The sequence below is a fragment of the Ursus americanus genome, chromosome 26 (assembly GCF_024610735.1).
Source record: "Ursus americanus isolate L20-20 chromosome 26, mUrsAme1.1.p, whole genome shotgun sequence".
NCBI lineage: Eukaryota > Metazoa > Chordata > Mammalia > Carnivora > Ursidae > Ursus > Ursus americanus.
Window position 1 is genome coordinate 16,364,787 of NC_142152.1, and position 17,318 is coordinate 16,382,104.

General features: G+C 49.0%; 1 protein-coding gene across 1 annotated transcript in view; it reads left to right on the top strand.

Moving 5' to 3' along the window:
• TTC9 (tetratricopeptide repeat domain 9) overlaps positions 1 to 17,108 on the top strand; it is a 30,626-nt gene extending 13,518 nt beyond the window's left edge. Inside the window, exons 2-3 of the mRNA XM_045807917.2 lie at positions 13,685 to 13,867; positions 15,510 to 17,108. Of these exons, the coding sequence (XP_045663873.2) occupies positions 13,685 to 13,867; positions 15,510 to 15,589 (263 nt within the window). The 3' untranslated portion in view covers positions 15,590 to 17,108. The remainder of the gene's footprint in view (positions 1 to 13,684; positions 13,868 to 15,509) is intronic.
• Positions 17,109 to 17,318: the final 210 nt, after the last annotated feature.

The window sequence follows — 17,318 nt, forward strand, 5'->3', positions numbered from 1 at the left end:
TTCACTCTCCCCCCCAGTGTCTGCAGGGGGGCGGGCAGTTCTGCTCCCCCTTGTTGCGTCTTCCCTCTCACGCCCCCTTCGGGCTGCAGAGTTCCTAAAGGTTACGGGGTACACAAGGAGTTTACATCTCAAAAACTGAACATTCAGAATTCTTTTTCGTAAGACTCAGTTTGGCTTGCAGACTACCAGGAGTTTTCTTATTGACCGCTGAACTTTTCTGGGCAGCTTCTAACAACCTACCATGCTTCTCACTCTTTTCTCCCCCTCTGGCCCTTCTCTGTCTCTGAGGCTCTTCCGCTCTCAAATTCATGTCCTGTTGAACACAGAGCAGTTTGCTCATTGTTTTATCTACCTTTCTTTGCCTCTGACTGCTCTCAAAGTCTCACCTTACCCACTAGAGCAGTTGATGAGGGCATTCTTAAAAAAGGATAATTGCTTCCCCAAGAGGAGCTCTGATGCCTCCTATTACAATTCTTCACCCCGAAAGAAACACATTTATTTTTCACAAGATTCAGGTTGTACGGAACAAACGTTGAACCACCTTTGTTTTTCCACCAATATTTTCCACTAAAAACATTTGTTCAGTATCACTCAGTATTTTTCTTCAGCATGATTTCAATATCTGTGTCATGTTCCATTGTACCCATGTCCCGTTATTTATTTAAGCGATCTCCTCCTGGTGGATATTTTGGTTATTTCCAGCACTTGGCAATTCCATGTGGTGCTGCCCCAGAGAGGCCACAAAAGTGCTCTTTCAGTGACATCTGTGCCTGTCAACTAACGTATCCTCCAAAACACCTGGTGACATGCTGTTTGCACTGGTGGCGTGGAAGGATGGTGGGAAAGACCACAGGAACAGGAGAGACGTTGCTGGGTCATGAAGGGGTGGCTGGAGAGGTGGTCAGACCAGGGACAGCATTCTTTAAAGTCCAAAAAGAGAACAGGATGGGATTTGGGCTTCTGAGATTTCCCCTCCTCCTGGCTCAGAATTCCTGCCAATAAGCAAGACAGGTGTCGTGCTGGGCCAGAGCCAGCAAGGTAAAGATAATTCGGGCAATGGGCTTCTTCTGTTGCTGGGTATGTACTCATCTCCACATCCCCAAGGGCCCCGCTGGCCCCTCCAAATCCCACTTCCAACCCAACAAAAGGGTGTTAATGTAGACTGCAATAAGCAGGAATCCTGTCCTACGTTCTTCCTACTACTCCCTTCTCTCTGTCTACCACAATGAAGTCAAGAGGGAGAGTTAGGGGCCACAGGGGTCCTATGCTGCCATAGGACCCGGGTGCTTCCCTCATGAACGGTGGCCTGTGACAGGCCCCAGCAACCTGATCTGTCCTCAGGCTTCAGCGTTACAACTCTGTGGAGCAGACTCTGATATCCCTTAAAGGACTGTCAACATGAGCCTTCGACGCATAGGATTTTCAATGGGTTTTTCACCTTAGCTCTCTCACCTGCCACTTTGCCACCTCAGTGCTTGGCCAAGAAAGGGTGAAAAAGAAGAGTATCAGCTCCCTGAAGATAGCAATATCTTTTCAACGCTCTCCATTTTCCTTACGAGGCCCCGGGCAAGAGCCATGATGAATGAATCTTTATCAAATAATTTTACTAAGAGCCTCCATCCAACATTGTGTGGCCATGGCGAGAGGGACGCAGCATCCCTTGTTCACGCAGCCCTTGACCGCTGGGGACGTCCACGTGAAGAACTCAAAGGGTGGGCAAAGTAGACCTCTCCAAAACCAGTGTTGCTAACGCAAAGAAAACAAAAGAAACCGTTGGCGGTGTTTGTTTGAATCAAATGCAAGCATGTGCTGGATTGGAAGAGCAGAAGGTCAGAAGCGAATGTGAATGGAATCAGAGGAGAATGGAATCAGAATGGAATCTGTCCACACCAGACAGAGCCACACGATTCGTGGTAGTGGGAGCCGTGGCATCAGTCGGGGGAGAGCTCTTGTCTGGGCACCAGGCAGGGCAAGTCTGGGGTGGATCTTCCTGCTCTTAGAGCTCCCCAGTACCTTGGACTCAGAAAAGACCTTTAGAGATCATAGGGTCCAGGTTTCCATTCTTTACCACCAGCTCGGCTGGAGTGGAACCAACATGGGACTTGGGTTTAGATAACACTGGCTCTTTCCTTACACGTCAGATGGACCTAGCAAGTCACTTAACTTCCTTAAGCCTCAGCTTCTGGAAGCAGAGCTAATAATACCTATTTCCCACAGTTATCCTGAGGGTCAAGTGGGTTGTTAAACAATTTACAAGTGTTAGGTAGTGCTACTTATGGAGCATACAATGTAGGCAAACCAGAATGATGCCATTTTGCTGTGTGGGGGTTTAAAGATGCCCCACACAGGGGCACTTGGGTGGTTCAGTCCTTTAAATGTCTGACTCTTGATCTCAGCTCAGCTCTTGATCTCAGCGTCATGGGTGCGAGCCCCACATTAGGCTCCAGGCTGGAGCCTACTTAAAAAACAAACAAATGATGCCCCACAGATACTATCTAGAAGGGCAAAGAAGACATGTTTCGTGAATAGCTGCAGTGATGGGCGTGACCCCACTAAAGGGTCAATTTGATGATTGTACCTGTAGATCTGACCTCATTGGAAAAAGACTACCCAACGTGAAACCATTACCATCCGCTACTAGGAAAACAATAATTCCCCAGCAAGTTAGAAATACAAGGAGATTACCTGACCTTGATAAAGAGCATCTACAGAACAATTAAGCTAACGCCATCCTAAATGATGACAGATTGACTTTTCCCTCAGGACCCAGGAATTGCCGTTTCAGGCATTTGCCCCAGAGAAATGGAAGCTGTCTGTGACTGCTCATAGTAGCATTCTTCACAGTAACCAAAAACCCGGGAACAGCCCAGATGTCCATCATCAGGTGAACGGTCAGACAATGGTTACTTCCACACCGTGGGTACGACTCAGCAGTACAAGGGATGAACTATTGGTCCATGCAACAATTTGGATGCATCTCAAGGGGATTATGTGGAGTGAAAAAAAGCCAGCTCCCAAAGGCTTTCTACTGTATGATTCCCTTATGAAATGACAAAATTTTAGAAAGGGAGACTAAACTAGTGGTTGTCAGGGGTTAAAGAGGACTTGGGGATACAGGAGGGACATGGATATAGTTTTAAAAGGGCAGCAGGAGGGATCCTGTGGTAATGGAACAGCTCTGTAACTTAACTTTGATAGAGGAATCTACATATGTGATAAAATGGTATATAACCAAACACACGGAAGTACAAGTAAAGCTGGGAAAATCAATCTGTGGATTCTATCAGTGTCAGTATTAAGGTCAATTTATTGCACTGTAGTTTTATAAGATGTTACCATTTGGGGGAGACTGGGTAAAGGGTACACGGGAGCTCTTTATATCATTTCTTGCGATTGTATGTGAATGTACAGTTACCTCAACAAAAACTGCAATTAAAAAGTCATACCGTGGGAGTTAGTTTCACAAACACCAGCGCAGGTAGGGCTTGGTTCAGGAAGACACCAGAGACCCGTCATGTCAGTCGTATTAGGATAACGGTAGACTCTCGATGGAATTGGAGATGCTAGTGGTTTTAGAACTTAACAAAAAAAAAAAAAAAAAAAAAAAGCCTTGGTGGAAACCCTGCACTTGGTTTTGTTTGTTTTCCTCTTTGATGCAGAGAAACAAATACGGTAGGGGGTCCTAGAGAGTTGTATAGGAAGCTTCCAGATGAGAAGTGTACATGTAAAGTGAGCACAGTTGGGCACCGTCAGGGCCTCACGCTTAGGCCTCATGAGACGCAGAGCGCGTGCCTCAAATCGGTCCTATGAAGGAAGTGAGTTAAAATGCATTACAGGCAGTTGAGCCTCCTAGGAGGGCAGTGTGTCTAATGCCTACGAGCACACTCTCGGGTGCCACGTGCCTTAGGTTCAAATCCTAACCATAACACGTAGTCGCTTTGTGACCCGGAGCAAGTGACTGAACTTCCTGAGGCCTCAGTTTCCCCATCTAGAAAATGGGCAAGATACTAGGGCCTACCTCTTAGGTTATTATCAAGATGAAATGAGTTAATGTGTAGAATAGTGCCTGGCCCATTCATGCTAAAATAAAAGTTATCTGCTCTTACTCTTATTACCCTTCTGGAAGGATGGATGAACACTGCTTACAGGGCTACATTCTCTTGAGCTCATCATGGAGCATTTCAGCCTTCTGCTCTGTTTCTCCATTTCCCTGGCCTGGGCTCCTGTTCTCCAGGGAGAAGTCTCTAATCACTCAGAAGAGAAAAACCCAAAACCTCACAAGCTGATCATCTGACTGAGAACAGTTGTTTTCCCACATGTGCAGATTTTTCCAGCTCTAGGACTTGGCCACCTGGGACCTGTTTGACCTTGTGGGTAATCCTGGAGGTGCTCACGGCTGTCCTGGGCTCTCAAGGTTTAACCAGCTGCGTGGTCCTTAAGAAACATATCTCCAAAATGCTAGAATATGAAGTACCAGCTCAGGAGGTGAAGGCCCCTGCAGGTGTCTACTGGGGACTTCTTAAAAATGTGTATTAACTGCGCTCCACCTTAGCCCTTTGGAATCTGCGTGGCTGGGCATGGGATCTAGGATCTCCATGCTACACAAGTTTCCACGGATGATTTAATGCGAAACAGTTGCCTGCAGGGTTCTCATCAGATGTCAGAGCTTTTTCATCCTGCCAGCAAGCCTTCAAGGAAAAGGTAGAAAGCAACCATAATTATCTTCACGTTTATGCATTTGAAAGTTGAAACCCAGAGAGGTGAGGTGTTTTAACCCAAGGACATATGTGTAAATGCCAATGCCAGGGACGCTGTCTTGAATCAACTAGCTCAGAGGCACTGAACCTGGCCAGCAACTTCTCTGCTAAAAATACTTCCCCCTCCCCTCCCAGACTCTCTAAAGCCCTATAGAGTCAGGAACCAGGCGTATTTATTTTCCTGCCACCGCTGGCGTTTAGAGCTCCTAGCTCTCCTGAATTATGAGGACCCCAGAGGGGCGCAGCTACTTTGGGTCCATCCCCTCCCCATCCATAAAGCTGTCAGCCAGATGCTGGCTGGGGAACCCATTCATCTGTTTGCAGCGAGGGCGCAGGTGCAAGCAGTACTAGCCTTAGCTGTTTGGGGGGTAGAGGGGTAGAGGCTAGAACCACCCGTTGAGGCTGTCTCGTGTCCAAGCGAGACGAAAATAGGCCCCGAGCCCCACTCCATTCTTTCCTTTACGCCCCTTTTTCTGGCTGCAAAGCCACTGTTGTAATGTTCTCTGCATCTACCCACCCGCTCCCAATAGAGAAAACACACCTTTGAAAGGAAAACGGAGAGGTCAAACCAGGCAGCAAACCTAGGCTTGGGAAACACTTGGAGCAAGTGTGAGTTTATGTACGTCCTCGCCCACGAAACAAAAACGAGAAATCAAAAGAAGACAGTTGTTTTCAGAGCCCTGAATGCAAGCCTTTGTGAACGCAGAGGAGAACATCGGCGCCTTCGTGGAGGGGTGGGGTGGGGTGGGTCATTGCAGTCCCAGACATGGAGGCTCAGAAGTAAAATTTTGGCCATTTCACTGCCCAGGCCACATTCCCATTGTTCTGCCACAGAAAGACCCTGTTCTCCCCCCTCCACAATGTCTCTGACCTCGTCTTGAAAATTTGCTTTAAATCAAGCTTTAGCTCTGTGTATGTGTCATACGCCGTGTGTGGGACTCAAAATGGAAATTTTCTCCGGTGATTGTACGTGTTGCTGGGGAAACCATATTTGACAAATGGTTTCCTAAAGAGCTAGCATTTATGAGAATCTGTTTCTGTGCCCAGCACTGTGTGAAGCATGTAACATACATTAATTATCTCATTTTATCATCCCAAGCGTTCCCGCAAAATAGGTATGATTATCTCCATTTAATACCCGAGAAGAGCGAGGCTGAGGGAGATTAAGTGACAAGCCCAAGGGCCTGGGCTAGTAGGTGGCAGAGGCTGGACTGCAGCCCAGGACTGCATCTCCAAGATGCAGCGATGAATGTTCAGCCAGGACACCCCAGAGCTGGCGCAACACCTCGTGCGTCTTGGGTTTGGCTCTGATCTGTCCCAGTTGTTAAACAGTCCCAGTGTCACCCCTGCCCAGATCCAAACTCCATCCACTTCACTACTGTGCCGTTGCCCCTTAAAATAAATCTGAAAACCAAATAATTTTGTCCCCTTGGGGGAAATTTTCCCCCAGTAATGTGAGCCCACCTCTCAAAGGGATCACCAGCAAGGTGTATTCGTTTTCTAAGGTGGCCGTAATAAAACACCACAAACTATGGCTTAAAATACCAGCCGTCTGTTGTCACGGTTCCAGAGGCTAGGAGTCCGAGGTCAAGGTATAGGTAGGGCTGGTTCCTTTTGCGAGCTGTGAGGGAGAGTCTGTTCCATGCCTCCTTCCTAGCTTCTGGTGGTCGAGGGTTCCCTGGCTTGTAGATGGCCGCCTTCTACCTGTGTTTTTTCACATCGTCTTTCCTAGGTGTGTGTCTGTCTCTGTGTCCAGACTTCTCCTTTTTATAAAGACACCAGCTGTATTGAATTTAGGGCCCATCCTAGTGACCTCATGTTGACTTCATGACCTCTGCAAAGAAAGGCCCTTTCTCGGGGCGCCTGAGTGGCACAGCGGTTAAGCGTCTGCCTTCGGCTCAGGGCGTGATCCCGGCATTATGGGATCGAGCCCCACATCAGGTTCTTCCACTATGAGCCTGCTTCTTCCTCTCCCACTCCCCCTGCTTGTGTTCCCTCTCTCGCTGGCTGTCTCTATCTCTGTCGAATAAATAAATAAAATCTTTAAAAAAAAAAGTAGGCCCTTTCTCCAAATAGCCTCACATTCTAAGATACTGGGGACAAGGACGTCAACAGCTCTGTTGGGGAGGACACAACTCAACCCATAAAGTGAGGCAACCACCTTTTCCTCACTCCCGGCCCCAGTCTGATCTTTCCTTCCCTCCCATCCAGCCCATGCTTCCCTTCTGGGCAGCCGGTAAGGGCAAATTGTAGCGAAATCAGTCGTAAGAAGAACCCCAATGGTTGCATGAACTTGTTCTTCTTCCTCTCATCCAGTTTGCCTTCATCTCATGCCAGCGAGTGGCACTTTGCCCAGGCAGTCACTATGCCCTGCGTGCACCAGGAAAAACAAAAACAGAGCAGGTGCCAGAGCCAGTAGAACCTGCCATGTTTTAGCCTGAGGTCTCAGTGTGGTTGCTTTGGGGAACATCAAACATAGGATTTCCACTGTCCCCGGTGCACCACTGCACAATGGGGTTCTTTCAGTTGCTGGTTCTCTAGCTTTTTCCTACCACAGACCCCTTTGCAGAGCTAAGAAAGCCTGCCAGCTCCTTTAATAAAACCATACCCTAAACACCCAAGGTTGACAGTGGAAGAGGAATCTCCATGTGCAAGGATGGTTGGAACTTAATAGCCCAATTCTTGTCCCCCAAATTTACCTTTCTCTTGTAACTTGCACCATCCACCCCTTCTGTCACCACTGTAGGCTTGGGGAAGGCTTTTCTTCTCTAATACTTCTTCCCAGCCATGACTAGAAGCTTGTCTGAATCCTCCATGGCTTGGCTGATTCCAGGCGGTAGCATTTATTTAAACCCATCTGAAGACCCAGAGCCCAGAAGGTTAATAACTTTGCTCTCAAAAGGGCTTCTGGGTGTGGTTGTCTGGGAGCCCAGACCCATCTTCACATGTCCATTGTGGACATGTCTCCCCCCTTCATATGCCTTCTGCCACTGACTGACTGCATCTTTGAATCCAAATATATACCCAGAGTCGGGGCCACAGACGGGAACAAGCTCTCTCTCCAACCAGCATGAGACCTGCCTTCCCCAGTTCTCAGCCCCTTCTGCTGAAACTGACCGACAGAGGCAGGGCTTACTCCTTTCAGGAAATATCTTGCCCCAGAGCCTCGCCTTGGGAAGAAGACCACATAATCCAATCTCTATGCAAAAAACAAAAAACAAAAACAAAAACAAAACAAAACAAAACAAAACAAAACAACAACAACAAAAAAAAACCAAGAGGCTCCATGTGGATGGAAAGTTGTCTTACAGAAGCCCTTTTGATCACTGCCCAAGTTCCGAGTGTCCTCCCCACCAGAAGATGCCTCACCATAAGTAGCAGGGAGAAAGAGTTCCTTTTGAAGAGGAACCAGTGAAACAATGTCGTCCTTCTATTAAGTGGCCAGCATTTGTATTCATGGGCTGTTAGATTGAAATGGAAAGTAGAGATTATTCAGCCAAGTGAAGGTCTCTCCTTGTACAGACGGAAGACTGAGGCCCAGAAAGGGAAAGTGATTTTCATACTGTTGGCTAGTGGCAAAGGTGGGACTAGAATCTAGCTCTTCTGATTCCCAGCCCAGTACGCTTCAAAATACTGATCCATTCCATATAGCAGAGCACATAGCACATAGACTGTCATATTATAAACCTTAATTCAAATACAGACCTGGTTACACCAACGTGGAAGAAATTTCCGAATCATCAGTGAATCCAACATGGCAGTCTAATCCCTCCTGGATGAAGGGCTCTAACCACATGAATGTTTCAGAGGTTCCCTAATGCTAGTCAATTCTGTCTCCTAGATGCCTCTTAAACAAATCCCTCTCCCCTGTCTTTCTGCCTCCACTTGAATCAACCTAGTCAAACCATTTCATCATCCCAGAGTGACTAAGAATAAAATCCCAGATCCTCAACATGGACCAGAAGGGTCTGGGTGTCCTGGTTTCCCCTTGCTTTTCCAGCTTCCTTCCCATTTACCCTTCCCTTCAGTCTCTCTGCTCCAGCCAGGCATAGTTCCTCAGAAGTCCTCAAATGAGTCAATCTCCCTCTTCCCCCTACTCTGGATCTCTTTCTCTGTTGGTTCTGCCTGAAAGCATTTTCTCCTTTCCACCTAGATCACTGGTTCTCAAAGGGGGGGGGGTATTTTACCACCACCACCACCACCCCCCCGGACATTTTGCAATATCTGGAGATGTATTTTTGGTTGTCACAACTGGGCTCTAGTGGGTAGAAGCCAGGGATGTTGTTAAACATCATACAATGCACAGGACATCCCCCTATAACAAAAAACTATCCAGCCTAAAATGTTTATAGTGCTAAGGTTGAGAAACACTCCTTCTTCAGAGCCCCGCTTAAATACCACTTCTTCCATGAAGCCCTCCCATGATACTTAAATTGGTTGAGGGCCCCTCCCCCTCAGTGTGCTCCCTCTCTTCCCTTCTTCTCAGCTCGGCACATGGGAGTATTCGAGATAATGGAACGTCTGCCTTCCCCACCAGCCCATTAGTTCCAGGATGGAATGGCATGTTTTGTTCACCACTGATCCCAGCACCCTGTACATGGCGCAGGGAAGTTAGGCATTGCTTTTTGCCTTGTTGACCCTGGAACACAGAGAAAGGTAGTTTACACAGGCGATGTGGCTTTTACCAGGGGTTACATGGAAAGGCTTCAAATGCAGACCCACAGAGACCCATGGTCAAGAGCACAATGGAGATCCTGGCAGAAGTGGGTGGATATCATAATTCTATCACCTCCTAGTTGAGTGACTTTGAGCAGGTTACTTAATTTCTCTGGAATGGGTTGCATCTTATGTAAAAGAACCTGTTTCTTGTAGTTACCATGAAGACGAAAAGACATAGTGGACGAAGGTACCGAGCACCAGCTCTGACACAGGGTAGGGGATTAACCACGGAGAGCAAGCAAGGGCACTGGGTTGATGTGACCGCAGCCCACGGGCCCTGGGCAGTGGACACAGGGATGTGGACGGAACATCAGGAGACTGCGGTCAACCGCTCCTTCTGAACTTTCTCCATTCTAAGGATGTGCCTACAAACATCCTGTCTTACCTCTCCCTTAGGCTTGTTATGTGAACCCCAAGTAACTCCCCACCCAAATTATGGGGATACCTAAAAATCCCCTGTATGTAGGGCTGAAGGTAGCTTTCCAGATGATCTCTTACCCCCTCGACCCCAGACCCCCTTAAGAGCTCTGGCTGGCACCCCAAGTTCCTTGTCTGGGTTCCACCCCAGCCCAGCCTTCAGGACGGCAGCCCATTCGGACCCAAGCTGACTCTAGATTTCTCCATCTTCCTGGACTCTGCCTTGGTGCCAACAGGGGCCCCATACCCTGTAACCTGCCTGGCCCCACTTCCCATGGGGTCTGAAACCTGGTCCACAGCCAAGTATCCCAGCTCCTGCTGGGTCTGGAGTCACAGGGGAATTCGAAACACGTTCAATGAAGGACTCCCAGGTTTGATGGCTATTCTTCCTTCGCCCCTGGGGGTGGAGGATCTTTTCCATTTCCGGGCCTTTTGGTTTCCTTTCCCCACCACCCCACCCTCATTTGAGGCATTCAAAAGCTGTGTTTAAAAGAGACAAAGGCCCATTTCCTACGCTGCTCAGGTCAGCCGGCAGAAGTGTGTGTCTGGAGATGGACGGGAAGAGGTCTGCCCCGCCTGGCCAGAGAGGACGCCAGAGGAGGCACGTGGGGGCCCAGACAGGAAAGGCTTTAGCGTGAGGTCAGGTGTTGGAGCCAAGCCCCACACAGGTAGCCAGTGAGGTCCATGCACAGGAACCCCTCCCTGTCTGCAGAGCTGTGTGAGTACCAGGGCGGGCTCCAACCGCTTGGGGGGCAGGGAAGGGTCCCCACAGCTGAGGGAGGAGAGGAGAGGGAGCTGCTGGCATCCGCTCGGCCAGACACCCGGCTGCCAGCACATGCTGGTTTCCTGCGACCACAGCCACCCACGCCCAAGAGGGTAGCAGCCCCTCACTTCTGTCTCCTTGTTTGGCTTTCTGCCCTGGGGCCTGTGAAACCTGATGGGTCAGTTTCTAGATCTGGGCTGATGCTCTTCCACTTCCTGGTTCTCACACCTTCAGCTTCAGAGACTGTGTGGTTCACCTCCCCCTCAGTCGGCAAAAAGGGTGTGGGTGGGTATTTTTTTCCCCCAAAATGTCCAGTGAAAGATCTGATCTCCTGATCAGCAATTCTCATCCCTGGGGAGTTATTTAAGGGATCAAAACAGCTGAAGTTAGACCTCTGAAGGTTAAATCAGTGACTCGCCTCTACCCAGAGAGAGAGCGGTCCTCCCGTGTGCGAGGGTCTGAGCACAAGGAGGAGGCGTCAGCCTACCCCCGCCACCCAGTCTGGTCTTGGCGGGAAGAGCACTTCTGCCTCCTACAGCTCTCTCTCCCTCTCTCTCTCTCTCTTTTTTAAAGATTTTATTTATTTGAGAGAGAGAGAACATGAGGGGAGGTGGGGCAGAGGGAGAAGAAGAAGCAGACTCTCCACTGAGCAGGGAGCCCCATGAGGGGCTTGGTCCCAGGACTCTGAGATCATGACCTGAGCCGAAGGCAGACAGACGCTTAACCAACTGAGCCACCCAGCTGCCCCGAAACATTGGTGTGATCTCATGGAGGGGGAGGTAGCTCAGCAGGGTGGGGAGTTAGGGGAGGCAGGGGAGGCCACTGGGCGCACAAGGAGAGGGGCATCACTCCCCAGGGTCTCATGAGCTTCCGGGCCCTGGCTCTGGCCCTGCAGCTGATGGCTGGTGACAGAAAGCTTCAAGGGGAGGCGGTTTACTCAGAGACGGCTGATAGAACATAGGAAGGGGCCCCACCACGGCACCGGCCAGCCTCAGCTCCCTCTTACCTGGTACACGGGGCCTCCTCACAGGTCCTGAGGTGTGCTCTGTACGGGCTGGGCCCTGGCCCATCAGAAGGCCCCTGCTCCCAGGAACTGCAAGGACAAACTTGTGTGAACGAGAAGTTGAAGATAGTCGGAGGCAGTTGTCACTGAAGGGGTGCACGGTTGAAAAGAATTATAATAATATTAAATGACACTTAGGGTAACTTACTCTGTGCCAAGCCCTGTGTTAAATACTTGACTGCCATTATTTTATGAAATCCCCTCAACAACTCGATAAAGAACTTGGGCACTGGAGCCAGGCAACTCTGATTTAAATCCCAGCCTTGGGACGCCTGGGTGGCTCAGTTGGTTAAGCATCTGCCTTCGGCTTAGGTCATGATCCCAGGGTCCTGGGATCGAGCCCCACGTCGGACTCCCAGCTCAGTGGGAAGCCTGCTTCTCCCTCTGCCTGCTGCTCCCCTTGCTTGTACTCGCGCGCTCTCTCTCTTTCTGACAAATAAATAATCTTTTCTAAACCAATCAATCAATCAATCAATCCCAGGCTTGCCTCTGCCATATATGTGCCCTTGGGAAATGACCTAATCTTACTGGGCCTCAGTTTCCTCATCTGTAAAATGGGAATAATAGTAGGACCTACATCATGGTGTCCTAAGGATTATGTCAGAATACAAGTAAAGCAATGCTACAAGGATCCCACAGCAGGTGAGCCCTTGACGAGTACTCGCCACTGTTTGCGTCATTAGTACCTCTTGCAGCTTATTCCTCGGGCTGCCACAGCACAAGTCTCATGAACTGGCAGCTTGAACAATAGAAATTTATTGTCTCATAGTTCTGGAAAGTAGGAGTCCAAGATGGAGGTGTTGGTAGATTTGGTTCCTTCGGAGGGCTGTGAGGGAGAATCTATCCATGTGTCTGTCTTACCTTGTGGGGGCTCAGACGTTCTTGGCCTATGGATGGCCATCTTTTTCCACGTTTCTTTACATTTTCTCACCTCTGTGTGCTTCTGTCTCTGTCCAAACTTCCCATTTGTGTTTGTCCGTTTGGGCTGCCATAACAATAGCATAGACTAGGCGGCCCAAACCACACAATTGATTTCTCACAATCCCGAAGGCTGGGAAGCCCAAGATCAAGGTGAGAGTCTGCTTCCTGGTTCATAGACAGCCGTCTTCTCACCTTGTCCTCACGGCAGAAGGGGAAGGGAACTCACTCAGATCTCTTATAAGAGCACTAATCCCAATCGTGAGGGTTCAGCCCTCATGACCTAGTCACTTCCCAAAGACCCTGCCTCCAAATACCATCACACTGGCGAACAGTTTTCAACATATGAAAGTTTCAACATTTGAACAGTTTCAACATATGGTTTTCAACATATGAATTTTTGGGGAACATAAGCATTCCGTCTATAGTGTACGTTTTTTTTTTAATTAAAAATTTTTTTAAATGTATTCATTTGAGAGAGAGAGAGAGCAGGAGCGAGCAAGAGCAGTGGGGAGGGTCGGAGGGAGAGGGAGAAGCAGGCTCCCCACTGAGGACAGAGCCCAATGACGCAGGCCCAATTCCAAGACCCCGAGATCATGACCTGAGCCAAAGGCAGACCCTTAACTGACTGAGCCACCCAGACGCCCCTATAGTATGCGTTTTTATAAAGATGCTGGTCATATTGTATGGGGACCCATTCCAACGACCTTGCTTTAACTCGATTACCTTTTCTGTAAAGAACCAATTTCCAAATAAGGTCGCAGTCTGCTGTACTAGGAGTTAGGACTCCAACATATCTTTTTGGAGGGAACACAATTCAACCCATTATACAAGGTTAAATAACTCACTCAAGGTCACACAGCTTGCTGGTGATGAAAGTGGGCTCTAGAACCCTAGATTATTTGATGACAAATCCCATGGCAATAAACCCCAGCATAAAGCCGCAACACTACTAAACCTTTCCTGGGCAGGGAGAACGAACCAGAGAGAGCCATTCAGAGTCCTCTGTGTCATAGCATTTTCCCTTCCCTCTCCCTTCCTCCGTAGCCTGCCTGCTGCAGGCTGAGCTGGTGAACTACGAGCGAGTCAAGGAGTATTGCCTCAAAGTCCTGAAGAAGGAAGGAGAGAACTTCAAGGCCCTTTACCGGTCTGGTGTGGCCTTCTACCACCTTGGAGACTATGACAAAGCACTCTACTACCTGAAAGAAGCAAGGACCCGACAGCCAACAGGTAAGGTGGCGACTGATGTTTTCTTACCGGCAGTCCCCTCTGGCAGCCCCAGAGGCCTCCCCATCGTGGCGCACAGCTGTCATGAATGGCGGGGCCAGGTGTGGCTCAGGACCTGAAATGAGGAGCGTAAACAGTCCACGTGTTTGCCTGGGGTCTGGGTTCCAGGGAGCTTGGGCACCTCCTTTCAAACAGAATATGGAATTCTTTGGGGTTTTTCCAATCCAGAAGCCAGCTCTCTCCACTTACTCAATAAATACATACTGAATTCTTAGTTTTGTGCCACGATTTGTGCTGGGTGCCAGGGATGTAGATGAGAAGACAGCGTCCGTACTTGTGAGGACCTCACACTCCAGTTGGCCAGACAGAATACGAGCGGCTACCCTTGGTGCTGAGCTCAGCATCGTACTGGAAGCACGCCCTGACTTCTCTGGTCAGGTCCCATTTCTTAGAGCCTGCATTACCTGGACCATTTGCTCAAATTCCTTTCCACCAGCTCAGCCACCCCTTCATTCCACACACATTTACTGAGCAGATACAATGGGTCAGGCTCTGTTGTAAGTGCTGGGCAGATAGAGGAGTTTATGTTATAACAGAGGAGGATGGACAGTAAACAAATGGACAGACAGGTAATATAATATTTAGTCGTGCTAAGTGCCAGGAAGGAAATAAAGCAGAGTGAAAGAATCAGGAGGAAAGGGGGTGCTGTTTTACACCAGGTGGTCAGGAAGAGCCTCTCTGAGGAGGTAACATTGAAACAACAAGTTTGACTTGGTGTCACCATTGTTGTTCCCATGGCTGATATTTTAAAAAATGCAATTCTCCGTCCAAGAAGAATTTAAGAACTTCAGGATCAGTTTGCAAATATCCAAATGTATACTTTTTTCTATGTTCCTAAAGAATGCCCCTATCTTTAATGTGTCACTGTTTTTCGGGGTTTTTTTTCTGTATATAAATCATGTTCTATACTCTAAGCAACTTGAGGACTAAGAACTGGACTCATTTAACAGAATTTTCTTGAATACCTCCTGTCTGCCAGCCCTGCTAAATGCCTCACCTGGCATTTTTGGGCATTAGACAGCATTCATTCCTGCTTCCTGAAGTATAACATCCCAGGCAGCCCCCGTAACCCTTGTCTCCGGCTGTGTGCAGAGCTAGACAGCTGTTCCAAGCCACGCCCTGCTCACTAATTTAATGCAGAATTGGGGGAAATGCCTCCATTTCTCCGGAGGTGGCTGCCTGACCTTTCTTACAAGGACAAGAGTAAGACAATGAAGCAAAGTCATTTTAAACTCTTCAATTTAAAAAATTTACATTCAATTAATATTTATTGCTCATTGGATGAAGCACTTTTAGACTTCTCTATTTTGGTCCTGCCGGCAATGACCTGACGAAGGTACTATGCTCCCCAGGGCGGGCAGGCGGCAGAGTCTGACGCAGCACTTAAGCACGGGGCTCCCTGGGCGCCTTCATCTCTCCAGGGGCTCGGTTCTCCGTTAGGTCACAGCGAGGATGAGGATCCTTACTTTGCACGATTGTCATGAGAGGAAATAGATGATGAAGGGAAAAAGCGGAGCACAGAGTAGGATTCCGTGTCGACGGGTCCCCCCGCGAGGTGCTCCCTAAGGTGTTTCTCTCCTCACAGACACCAACGTGGTCCGGTACATCCAGCTGACGGAGATGAAACTCAGCAGGTGCTCGCAGAGAGAGAAGGAAGCCATGTAACAGCCGCAGCGGCCCCAGAGCGGGGCCTTCCAGGCAGCCCCCTGGAAGGGGTGAAGAGCCCCTCCTGGGCTGGGTTCCCTGCTCCCCACTTCTGGCTCCCCCTTCTTCTTCCTGCTGCCCCTCAACAATCCATCTGCTCCCAGTGTGAAAAGAAGAAAGACCTGCAGCTTTGGAACCTGGCAGGTTGCTGCCACGGAGACTCCCCTTCTGTAGCAGGTCAGCTACTGGCAGGGCCCTAACTTCTTCGGGGACAGCTGGAGAGGACTCTTACAGGGCCGAGAATGCTGCTGCAACTTTGACTTTGGCCAGGGCTTCTGAGAGAGCCAGAGCCCGGCAGGTGGACCATCCCAACGGCAGCAGGCACGGAGCCCACGGGCTGGACCCCTCCACACTTTCCAGACAGACCAGAGCATCTCAAGGCAACCGTGACAAATCCAGGGATGAGACAAACAGCAGAAGCATCGGGTTAGGCCAACAGACCGTGCTTTTGTACACTGGATTCCCCACCCCCACCCCCAGTCACCTCAGCCCCTACCTCCCTCCCTCCACTTGTTGTCTCGGCCTGGCTTTCTTCTCGCCCCCTCGGGGATCTGAGACTGCCAGGATTCACATGCCACTGAAGCCCACTCTCAGTGCCCTCTGGTGACCACACATACCATTCTCCCATACTCCCACCCAGCAGGCAGCTGTGGCGGCGGAGGGGCAGGGTGAAGCGGGCCAGGGGCTGAGCACATAGGTGATGGAGGGGAGGGGAGATGACATCCAGGGGAAGGAGCGTTGTAGAGCCTGCGGGATGGAACTGTGGACTAAGTGAGTGTAAATAAAGATAAATCAACAGGCAGCAGTCCTGTCATTTCTGTTGGAAGCAGCCCACTCCCTCGCTGTCACCCCCCCCCCCAACTCTGAGTCAGAGCTACTTACAGCCAGGCAGCACGGGGCTCCCCCTGAAGCAAGGGGCCGTTTGTCCAGTGGGAAACAATGTTGGCTGCCGCTTCTGTACGTTAGAGTGGGCTGGCGTGGTGGAGACTGCCCAGGGACTTGGCTCTGTGGGAACTCGTACAGCCTCCTTTTGATGAAATTATCTGGACTCAATATCTAGCACATAGAATGTGTTCAACAAATATTTGTTGAATGAATAAATTGTGACTGCAGACTGGCTCTCCTGCCTTAAACTAATTTTATCCCAGCCTAGTCTCCCGATATCTATGCTCTTTACGCTCTGCCATGTTGCTTCGGTCAAATAAGAAACATTTACTGAGGGCTTATTGTTTGCCTATCATTGTGCAATACGCTGTGGGACAGAGGATAGAGTCCCGGTCTTTAAGGAGATGGAAGAGTTGAGAAATACTCATATGAGATTATCACCAATGACACCTTTAATTTATATGATGCTTTAAATTTTTCAAAGCACTTTCGTGTATTTTTTGTGGGATTAGTGAGACAATATTGTACAAATTAAAATATATACAGATGCAATAATGTTAATAGTTAGCGTTTATTAAATGTACTATCCTCAGACCTTTACATGTATAATCTCATTTCTTTCCTGGAATTACCCTATGAGATACTAGTCCCACTAGGTGGATAAGGAAACTTAAAATCCAGAAACATTGACTATCCCAAGGTTATATGGCCTTACGTGACATAGCTAGGATCTGAACCAGGTCTGTCTGACTCCAGAGCTCTGGCTGCTAACTACCCTATAGTTAGTTGCTGCTCTGCAAAGTAT